Raw genomic sequence first — 10,992 nt, forward strand, 5'->3', positions numbered from 1 at the left:
AGTAGAAAATTTTAAAATATAACTCTTAAAGGGGACTAAGTGACAAAAACTAAATCCCTGTGATAGGTTTGTAGCATAAACCTATTCGCTGGAACGTTAAGGACAATTTAATTACACAGCAAATTAAGACACGAGTAGGCAAAGTTTTTCATGTTTCTCGTGCACGGGAGAGAACTGGACAAACGCCGCTCCTTCGCTTGACCCCAGTTGCTCTCATCTTCTCCCCCGTAACACTGCTCTTTTATTGAGGTTACATGAATATGCATAGGTGCATTAACATACACACAAAGAGTACCTTGCCTGTGCGTTGTGTAAGTGTGTGTGTGTGGGGGGGTGGGGTCAGAGTGTGACCCCATAAACAACTTCCCTAACCCTGCTGGTTTGGAAGTCCAGCAGTTCATCTAAACAAAAGGCACTTAGACTAGAACAGATATAGACAGTTTATCCTACCATAAAACAATAAGAGAAGGTATGACCTCTCCCATGCTCCCAGAATGTGGGTGTGAATGCCAGAACACTGTGGAATGCACACCAAGCCTATGCAGACTGCCAAAGATCACACATCCTATCACTACACAATCGATTATACACCTCTAAGCATATATGGTTAAATATTTCTAAGCATAAATGACAATAAACAATATAAATCTAACACCCTGAATTAGAAAAAGAGTACAGCTCAAATGAGGTCAACCGACAGGGACAGCAGGTTATACTGCTGAACTCGTCCAACCCAAAACAAAAACAAACATAAACAAACAAACGCATCACAAACTTCACATCCTCAAACGCAGAAACAACTTAGCTATCTTCCCGTCAATATCATTTTCATCCTCGTCATCATCATCTTCATCCTCGTCATCATCATCTTCATCCTCATCCTTGTCATCATCATCTTCATCCTCATCCTCTTCATCCTCATCATCGTCGTCAGCTGGTTCCACATTCTTGGCGCCTTTGGCTCTGTAGGCAGCCACTTCCATCTCATATTTTTCCTTCAGTTTGGCGTACTTGGCCTCATAGGGGGTCTTTTCTGTGGTACTCATCTTTTTCCACATCTCACCAAACTTCTTGGCGATGTCAGGGATGGAGATCCCCGGGTTATCCGCCTTGATCTTTTCACGGTGTTCAGAGGTGAAGATCAAGAAAGCAGAAGGTGGCTTTTTGGGCGCGTTGGGGTCCTTCTTCTTCTTCTTGCCCTTCTTGGCACCTGCAGGTGGTACATAGGACTTCATCTCCTGGTCATACCGGCGCTTGTCATTCTTGGCCATCTCTTTGAACTTTGCCTTCTCCTCAGGTGACATGGACTTCCATTTTTCTGAGCACAGTTTGGAAACCTCTGTTAATATTACTTTGGCTCCTGGGTGCTTCTTCTTGTGCTCCTTATAGAAGTCCACAACAAAGAATGCGTAGGCGGGGGTTTTTCCTTTCAGCTTTTTGGCTGCAATTAATTTGTTCTAATTAATTAATTTTAAACATGTTTGCATGTATAAATATTTTCTTTGAGCAGAAAGTTCATATCACACTTTGAACATGTCAGGAAAAAACAAATTCTGCATCTAGTTGATTTTGAACTCACTCTCTGAACATGATCTGCATATATTCAACGTAAGCATATCTTTCTAACAAATGTCTAAAATGTGTGTAAGTTTTATTTTTTACATTTTTGGGAAAGATTAAAAAAAAACATTTCTTAATAAGAATGAAAAACTGACTTCACAATTTTAACAGGTCTTGTAGTATTATGGTACATAAGCCTTGGATATGCATAAATATCCTGCTTACCGTTTCTTTCATCTGTCTCAACTATGGACTTCAACTCAACCTCCACTGGATAATGGTCACTCACTTTCAGAGCCTGCAAAAGAAACAAAATGTACTGATTAATAGTTTTTGAACAAATATCGAGGTCTAGCTGAATGTCCCCATGAATCAGCGGTTTGTGCATGGGGTATGTTGTCTGGGGTTGCTAGGGTCTTACAAAAGCAAAATGGTGTTGGGTGAGGGGCCAAGAGAGTGTTTCACAAAACCCTATGAGGACACACTCAAGGGACCAGTTTACCCTCCTGGGACAAGGTTAGGTCTGGGGTGAGAGCTTGATGCTGTGCACCTGGTGTGCAGGTTCAGCCTGAAGAGGCAAAACCTAATGACAGTGACATGATCCTGGGCCATGTTGGCCCAGCATTCTTAGTTTTCATGTGTTTTGGGTTTTGTTCTTTATGTATGCCGTGGTTTCTAGGTTGTTCTGTTAAGATGTTCCTTATTTGATTACCCCCCGTGTGCCCCTCTGTGTATCTGTGAGCCCTCGTTTCCCCTCCTTGTGTTTTATTCCATGTTTTCCCCAGCCTGTTATGTCTGTGCTCTCCTCAGGCTGTCTCTCTTTTCTCTCCAGCAATAAAGCTGTGTTTTTGAGTTCATTCCTGCCTCCGTGAGCTTGCGTTTGGGTCCTCATCCTGCCTGCACACAGCCGCAAACATGACAGACAGTATGGAAAGTATCCATACTGTCATAATGACAGTATGGATACTTTCCATACTGCAGTGGTTTACATTTTCAAAGACAATGAGCTGACAGGCCAAGGGTAGAGTCTTTGTCAAACCCAGGTCATAGAGTTACCAAGGACACTTGAAAAGAGTGACTGTAACACTGTTAATAATTTACCCTAAAGTTTTGTTTGTAAGAATAAAGGTCCGACGTCACTGAACTCTCTCTTTTTTTCTCCCCCTATAAAGACAAGTTGAAAGCTTGCTGATTTTCAACATTTTTGTGGCCATTGATTGACGGCCTCTTAGGAATTTTAATTAAAGCCATAACACCATACCGCAGCTGTACTTTGGTACCGTCTTTAAGCAACCATGCCAGCTTTTACACACCGAGTTCTGTTTTTCATGTCCAGCTATTTCAGTGATCTTTAAACAGACTGAGTGATGTGACAAAAACACAATTATCTGCCTTATAATTTAGTGTCTAAAACCCTTCTGACTAATCATATTCTACGTGTGATATTGCAAATGAGGCAGAGAATATAAGAGTAATTCATTTGGTGAAAACCATTAATCAAAACAGACCTGCTCATCATCGAGATTAAACTCCTCCTTGAAGTTGAAGGCTTTTGCAGATTCTGGTTCCACAGCATTAAGCATGTCATCTCCATAGACCACGATCCTTAACACAGATAGGGAAAAAGGCTTATTTTAAAAACCCATAATACCAAATTTAAATACATAATTAGAAAAAAGCAAGAACATTTAGCACCACTCCATTTTAATGTGGCAAAACAAAAGAATCTACTCCTCCTTATTTCAGATAATTTGAAGAAACAGCGTGATGTGTTTATTTTCTTGCTGACGAACAGATCGATACCAGTCTCACGTCTGTCGATTCAAAATAAAGCTGCAGCCAGCACCTGCTATGCATTACCTGTCATAGGTGTTGGTGTTCTTGGTGCTTGTTGTAGTGTCGACGTTATCTCCAATCAGCCAGTGGAAGTTCTCGTCTTCACGAATGCGAATGGTCTTCATGTCACGGTTGGAAACGTACGAGCCGTCTGCATTGAAGTCACCCAAGATCATAATGTTCTGCAGCACAGACATGAAATATTTGCATTTGAGTGTTTTGCTTTAACTCCTCAATATATATTTGTTTTGTTTTCCCAGTTTAGTGGTTGGATTGGTTCATACGCCTTTTACTACACATCCATCCATCCATCCATCCATCCATCCATCTTCATCCGCTTTGTCCGGGGCCGGGTCGCGGGGGCAGCAGCCTAAGCAAAGAGGCCCAGACCTCCCTCTCCCCAGCCACCTCCTCCAGCTTATCCGGGGGAATACCAAGGCGTTCCCAGGCCAGCCGAGAGATATAATCTCTCCAGCGTGTCCTGGGTCTGCCCCGGGGCCTCCTCCCGGTGGGACATGCCTGGAACACCTCACCCAGGAGGCGCCCAGGGGGCATCCTTGTCAGATGCCCGAACCACCTCAGCTGGCTCCTTTCGATGTGGAGCAGCAGCTGCTCTACTCTGAGCCCCTCCCGGATGGCCGAACTTCTCACCCTATCTCTAAGGGAGAGGCCAGCCACCCTTCGGAGGAAGCTCATTTCTGCCGCTTGTATCCGCGATCTCGTTCTTTCGGTCACTACCCACAGCTCGTGGCCATAGGTGAGGGTAGGGACGTAGATCGACCGGTAAATTGAGAGCTTCGCTTTTACACTCAGCTCCCTCTTCACCACGACGGACCGGTGCAGCGTCCGCATTACTACACAACTCTGTCAAAATCTACAAATTTTCACGAAAGTATGAATTCCTGCTTTCTCTGTTGTGCAACCAACCCAAGCTACAAAGCTTTAGACACTCTCTAACTTCTCCTTACATCAGTATTCCATTTCGTCTTAATAATCTTGATGACATCGTATAGTTCATCGAGCTCCTCCACAGAGTCCGTTGGTTTGGTGTGAACTGGGATCATAACCAGGTCCTCCACAACTACAGCGAGAACACAAATACACACAGTTTACATCCATGACTCAGTAAAAGGGCTAGATGTTACAGTCCCTGATAATGCATTGCTTTAAATGGAGAGACTCTTGAGGGATCTCTGTTATGAGGAAAGGCAGCCCAGAAACTTTACCAGCAGCAAACATCGTTGTGTGCCTCAACTTTCGGTCTTTTACCCAGGCTAATCTGCCATTTTTTCTTCCTTGGTTAGGTTTAGGAATTAGAGATCTGATCTAGATTATCATATTAAAATTTGGGACACATTGTCAATTGTGGACCTTGGATTCATCGGGTGTTTTGGCCATTATCACTAAACACCCTCATCCAAGGAGGCCCTGCCAGGGTTGATCAGGCCCTGGAGTGTGTCACTGGTTTATGTTATTTCTCTTCTTTCTTCTGTTTAGTTTTCTACAGTTTATTTTCTGTCTATTCACTGCAACTGAGAAATAATACTTACCTCTTTAGCATTTATGGAGCCTCACTTCTTCAAAGGGATAGAAAAGGTGATAGAGAGAAGTAAGACAAGAGGGACAAGATAGGAGAGAGCAGAGAAGAGAGCTGGAAGGGGGGCTGGGGCTGGCTTTCCACACCTCCCCGCTGGATTGGGCTGTACGCTCTACCTCCCCACTGCCTCCCAGAAAAGGGAAGAAGAGCAGAGGGGAGAAGAGGAGAATATTTATTTTCTCTCGCAGTTAGCTGACTGCCTTAACTGCCCAAGTGATGTCAGCCCTTTTTAGGCATAGCCAGTGACTGGTCCTCTCAGCAGTGTCCTCTGATCCCAATCTCTCTAAGCAGTTTGGCTGTTGTACTGGCAACACAGCCCCTGCACCCCACTTCCACCTGGTGCACCTTGATCTTCCAGCCTGTGTCCTCTGCCTCAACTGCCAAGTTGGCATAGCGCAGCTTCTTCCGCTCAAATGCTTCCTCAATTGCTTCCTCCCATGGTACCGTCAGCTCAATGATGTACGCATGGTTTTGAGAGTTAGACCAAAGGACGAGGTCTGGTCGCAGAGTAGTTGTTACGATCTCTGTGGGAAAAATTAGCCTCTGATCCAAGTCCACTTGCATCTGCCAATCCCTGGCAGCCTTCAGCAGGCCCAGGTCCTGGGCTGAGGGGCTTGTCCTCGGCTTGTCTCCCTCCCGGACAAATGTTGATGAAAACTGATGCTCCTCTTGGTTCGTGAAAGGTTGAGCGTTGATGGATTTCCTTTTGCACTCAACTTTCTCGGCTAGACACCTGAGGACCTGGTTGTGAATTTGTGCTTGAGTGTATCTGGGACTGTACACAGGGGGCAGGACTACATTCAAGTCTTACTGATTATTTACATTAGTGTAAATTAGTTCAAATTATTGATTGCCTTTTAATAACATTTATGAAATAATTATATATTACTTAATTACCCTAAAGTTAAAACCAGCTGATTTTCTCTCCATACAAATACACACTTCCCCATAATGTGTAAACAGATTTAGATTATCACAGCTTTAAAAAAAAAAAACCTGGACCAGAGACTCATCTGTACATCCAGGTTACATAAAGGTGCAGCCAACAGGAAGGCCACAGAAGACATAGTATCAGCTTTAAAGTGAGCTGTTACACTGATTACACACAAGCTTAACTCCCTGTTGATCCTTGCATTTGTTTCCATGACAAACATATCCTACCTGTATTGCTGCATCTTAATTTCAGGATGTAGGGGTCTCTGTTAATAACATCTTTTCCTGTTGTTGCCTCTTCATTAAACTGCTCATGGTTCACCAACGTAACCACATCACTTCTACACACACACACACACACACACACACACACACACACACACACACACACACACACACACACACACACACACACACACACACACACACACAGTGTGGATGTTAATAATATAGTCATCTCAACTCTGGCTCTGAGCAATGAAGCACTGTCCACCTGCTTCCGTTTGCATGGACAAGCCAATCTGAAGAAAGTTTGCTTAAAGCAAGAGGGCTTTAAGGAGCACTGCACCAAGGCCCGGCAGAACTGTGAAGCATGCAAAGCTGCTCTAGTGAGTTCAAGAATAAAAATTTGAAGCTGCAAATGAACAGGATGTGTGTTGTCAGTGAACTCTCACTTGTAGATGAACATGAACTGCTCCTTGTAGCGTGTACTGCCCAGACGATCACTGATGTTATAGGTGTATCCCTCGTGGACTCTGAGAAGATATAAGTTGAGAGAAATTTTGTATAATTCTTTAATTTTGGTCCATTAAATCATGTTATGTCCTCTGATTCTCTGAAAAGAATTGGTTCAGGATGAATGTGTAACGCTTTAGTGAAACATTACCTTTTCATTTAACACAAAAAGCAGGTCAAAGTTGAATTTTTTACATTCATTCAAACTTTATTTCCAAATTACAGTTTGCCTGACAATAAGATGAACATGACCAACAACATAAATTGTTAACATCAGCAGTTTTTAGTGTTGTCATTACAGCTGTCACGCTATCAGACTTTAATACATGATTATTGAAGCCGAAAGAATTCCTGATAATAATATTATTGCATAATACTATTATACAGATGCTGCCAATAAGTGTGCTATTTAAAAAAGGAAATGTACCATTGTGTTTATAATACACAAATAACTTCAGAAGTAACTGTGTAAATATTCTTTAATGTAATAATCCTTAAAAATCGTAATCATTTTTGGTTACCATGAGAAAATTGTTATTCTTTGGGCCACCATCATCATGCTTAAACACGAGCACCCTAAATGATAATAACAGCGATGATGCTGGAAACAAAGCATTTCCTTACTTGTTGAGTTCTTTCATGAAGATTTCTATGGACTCTCCGCTGGTGTCCACCACCTCCAGGATCAGAATGATGTCATATCGAGACACAATCTTTGAAACAGAGAGAAAAAAAAAGCTGAACTGATCAGATGCGTTACTACCTTAAAGATAATTGTTCAGTTAAGATTTAGCTCTTCCAGATATGTAAAATATAAACTGACATTTTTCTATGTTTTAAAAAAAAATACTTATGTAAATATTCTGAGTTGCAACAATAAAGCTGAAGAGGTATCAAAAAAAGACAGAGATGGGAACAATCAGAGAAATGCTGAGTGACTTAAATTGTGTGGTTATAGAGGTAATGGTGGTTCTGTGAATGAAGGGCAAGCTGCCACTGAGCATGGTTACTTGAAGGGACAACAGGCCAGTGGATCCACGTTTAAATTAACACACCCTGATTGTGTGTTTGCTATTGTGGTTCCTAAACAGCCGACACTCAGGGCGGCTGACCTGTACAGTGGCTTGTTGACTAAATATGAAACAGATCTAATACAATAACAATAATAAAACATGGGTTTAAGCAAAGAATTGGAAATGTAACCTCATCACCAGAATAAAAGTAAAGTAAAAACCAGTGATTCAATGATACAGCAAGAAACCACAAGTCAAAATACAACTTACTCCATGTATTTCAGTATATTTTCAGATGCATATATAGGATTACATTTTTACTTAAACAGTGAGTCCTGATACTTATTTTACCACTTTGCAACTCAGCTATTTAATAGAAAGTTTTTATATAATACTTAATTACTTAAATACTTAATAATTGGTAGGAGGGCTGGACTACTTTTCTACATTGTTATCGCCCTCTGTCTTCTTTCCGTGACAAAAAGGCAAAGCTTACTATTTTGTCACATGATCAGACATTTTAATGAAAGCAGGAGCCAGACCTGCAGGTCATTTACAGTTTTGTAAGGTGAAAGTATGTGTGGGCTTTTATACTGGTTATTACCTTAGTCAGGATTTCGAGGACATCAGGGTCTGACACTTTCTTCTTTCCAAACTTCTTAATGTTAAAAGATGCTATTTTCATGATGGCTGCAAAAAGAGGACAAGCATAGCAATCAGAATTATTGTCTGAAGGCCAAGAAAAATTCCCAACAGATATTCCCATTTTTCCAAGTGGACCATTATTGCTTTTGCCATACTGGTCCACTTGATTGTCATAGTTTATTCGATCTACCCGAGCACCCAGCCCCGGACACTGAGAACCACCAACGGGTGGGAGCATCAGCCACTTGCAGCGAGCGTAGTTGGGGAAGATAGGCATTGTATAGGAATTTCTTTTACTTATGTATTAATCACATTATTTTATCGTATAATGCCTTGATGCCACTGGATTTTAACATATCTCACACTCATACAGTAAGATAAATGGTGGGGTCTAGTAAGGACGTTGGGGGAAGCAGACAGCTCCACAGAAAGAAACCTTTGTCTCTTTGAGGACTCTGGGAGGAAGCAAGGGAGTGTGAAACAGCTGTGTACTGCCTTTTGTTCCTGAAGAAGGTATTTAACTGGGAACCATGTTAGGCTCAGTTATACTCATCCAACATGGAGGCACACAGAACTAAACACTGCACACACACTCATACCACCATCATCCCTGTGCCCAAGAACAGCAAACCCTCATCCCTGAACGATTACCGGCCAGTTGCACTGACCTCGGTAGTAATGAAGGTGTTTGAGAGGCTGCTGAAGAACATCATCTCCTCCTCCATCCCAGACACCACAGATCCGCTGCAGTTCGCCTACAGATCCAACAGATCCACAGAGGATGCCATCGCCCACGTCCTACACACCACTCTCAGCCATGTGGACAAGAAACAGGGTAACTATGTGCGAATGCTGTTTGTTGATTACAGTTCAGCGTTTAACACAATAGTGCCCTGCAGACTGTTCACAAAGCTGAGGGATCTGGGACTTAACAGCCGTCTGTGTGCATGGGTGTTGGACTTCCTCACTGGCAGAACTCAGGTGGTGAGGGTGGGCAGGTGCTTCTCCAACAGCATCACCATCAACACAGGAGCACCTCAGGGATGTGTCCTCTCGCCACTGCTCTACTCCCTCTACACTTCAGACTGTGTGGCCACCCATGGCTCCAACACCATTGTGAAGTTTGCTGACGACACAGTGGTGTTGGGTGCCATCTCCAACAACGATGAGACGGCCTGCATGGATGAAATGAAGAATCTGGCATCGTGGTGCCAGGACAACCACCTCCAGCTGAACGTCGGCAAGACCAAGGAGCTGGTGGTGGACTTCAGAAGGGGTCAGCACAGAGACTACAAGCCCATTATCATCAATGGAGCTCCAGTGGAGAGGGTGCAGTCCTTCAAGTATCTTGGTGTCCACATCTCCTCAGACCTGACATGGGCTGCCCACATTCAGGTCCAGACCAAAAAGGCTAGGCAGCGCCTGTATCACCTACGACAACTGAAGAAGTTCAGGGTCTCTCCAAAGATCCTCAGGATTTTCTATACAGGTGCTGTGGAGAGCATCCTCACACAGAACATGACATCGTGGTTTGGGAACAGCTGTGTGAAGGACCAAAAAGCTCTCCAGAGAGTGATCCGTACAGCAGAACGCTGCTGCAGGATTGCTCTCCCCCCGCTTCAGGACACCTACACCAGGAGATGCCGGACTAGAGCAGCGCAGATACTGAAGGACCCGTCCCATCCTGGCAACAAACTGTTCCAACTTCTGCAATCTGGTAGAAGGTTCCGCATCTTCCGGGCAAGGACAGAGAGACTCAAGAGGAGCTTCTATCCCCAAGCCATCCGTGCCCTAAACACACACACCCGCCCTCTCACATCATCTATAATTGACTGAGTCAGGACTCTTCCAGACACTAAACCAAGGCACAATGTACATTTCAATTCCTTTAATTTTAAATATGTTTATATTGTCTATCCTGTAAAATAGTCAGATGTCTATTCACATTAATGTGCAGCACCCAGCACGCCCCTGCGGGCGGTTTATCCTTCAAGCTCGGGTCCTCTACCAGAGGCCTGGGAGCTTGAGGGTCCTGCGCAGTATCTTAGCTGTTCCCAGGACTGCGCTCTTCTGGACAGAGATCTCCGATGTTATTCCCGGGATCTGCTGGAGCCACTCGCCTAGCTTGGGAGTCACCGCACCTAGTGCTCCGATTACCACGGGGACCACCGTTACCTTCACCCTCCACATCCTCTCGAGCTCTTCTCTGAGCCCTTGGTATTTCTCCAGCTTCTCGTGTTCCTTCTTCCTGATATTGCTGTCATTCGGAACCGCTACATCGATCACTACGGCCGTCTTCTTCTGTTTGTCTACCACCACTATGTCCGGTTGGTTAGCCACCACCATTTTGTCCGTCTGTATCTGGAAGTCCCACAGGATCTTAGCTCGGTCATTCTCCACCACCCTTGGGGGCATCTCCCATTTTGACCTCGGGACTTCCAGGTTATACTCGGCACAGATGTTCCTGTACACTATGCCGGCCACTTGGTTATGGCGTTCCATGTATGCCTTGCCTGCTAGCATCTTGCACCCTGCTGTTATGTGCTGGATTGTCTCTGGGGCATCTTTACACAGCCTGCACCTGGGGTCTTGCCTGGTGTGATAGACCCCAGCCTCTATGGATCTTGTACTCAGAGCTTGTTCTTGTGCTGCCATGATTAGTGCCTCTGTGCT

The 10,992-nt window shown here is 43.9% G+C and overlaps 1 protein-coding gene across 1 annotated transcript; it reads right to left on the reverse strand.

The window, feature by feature from the left end:
- Nucleotides 1-776: 776 nt before the first annotated feature.
- On the reverse strand, nt 777-8,359 carry LOC146632508 (deoxyribonuclease-1-like). The gene is made up of 9 exons (XM_085353520.1): nt 8,279-8,359; nt 7,286-7,374; nt 6,601-6,681; nt 6,155-6,267; nt 4,365-4,477; nt 3,421-3,578; nt 3,069-3,165; nt 1,786-1,858; nt 777-1,441 (listed from the first exon to the last, which is right to left on the reverse strand). Exons 1-9 carry the CDS (start codon nt 8,357-8,359, stop codon nt 777-779), a joined length of 1,470 nt encoding a protein of 489 aa, XP_085209646.1.
- Between the last annotated feature and the right edge of the window lie 2,633 nt (nt 8,360-10,992).

Source organism: Diplotaxodon limnothrissa, linkage group LG5, assembly GCF_057381915.1.
Source record: "Diplotaxodon limnothrissa isolate DT_005_m linkage group LG5, D_limnothrissa_male_GT1.1, whole genome shotgun sequence".
NCBI classification, from domain to species: domain Eukaryota; kingdom Metazoa; phylum Chordata; class Actinopteri; order Cichliformes; family Cichlidae; genus Diplotaxodon; species Diplotaxodon limnothrissa.

What these genes read in the sequence shown, in the direction of transcription:
- LOC146632508 (XM_085353520.1), bottom strand. Translation starts at nt 8,359, where the DNA reads ATGAAAATAGCATCTTTTAACATTAAGAAGTTTGGAAAGAAGAAAGTG. An exon ending in TCCTCGAAATCCTGACTAAG is followed by an intron (nt 7,375 to 8,278) that starts GTAATAACCAGT and finishes TCTGTTTCAAAG; the next exon opens with ATTGTGTCTCGATATGACAT. An exon ending in AACACCAACACCTATGACAG is followed by an intron (nt 3,166 to 3,420) that starts GTAATGCATAGC and finishes ATCTGTGTTAAG; the next exon opens with GATCGTGGTCTATGGAGATG.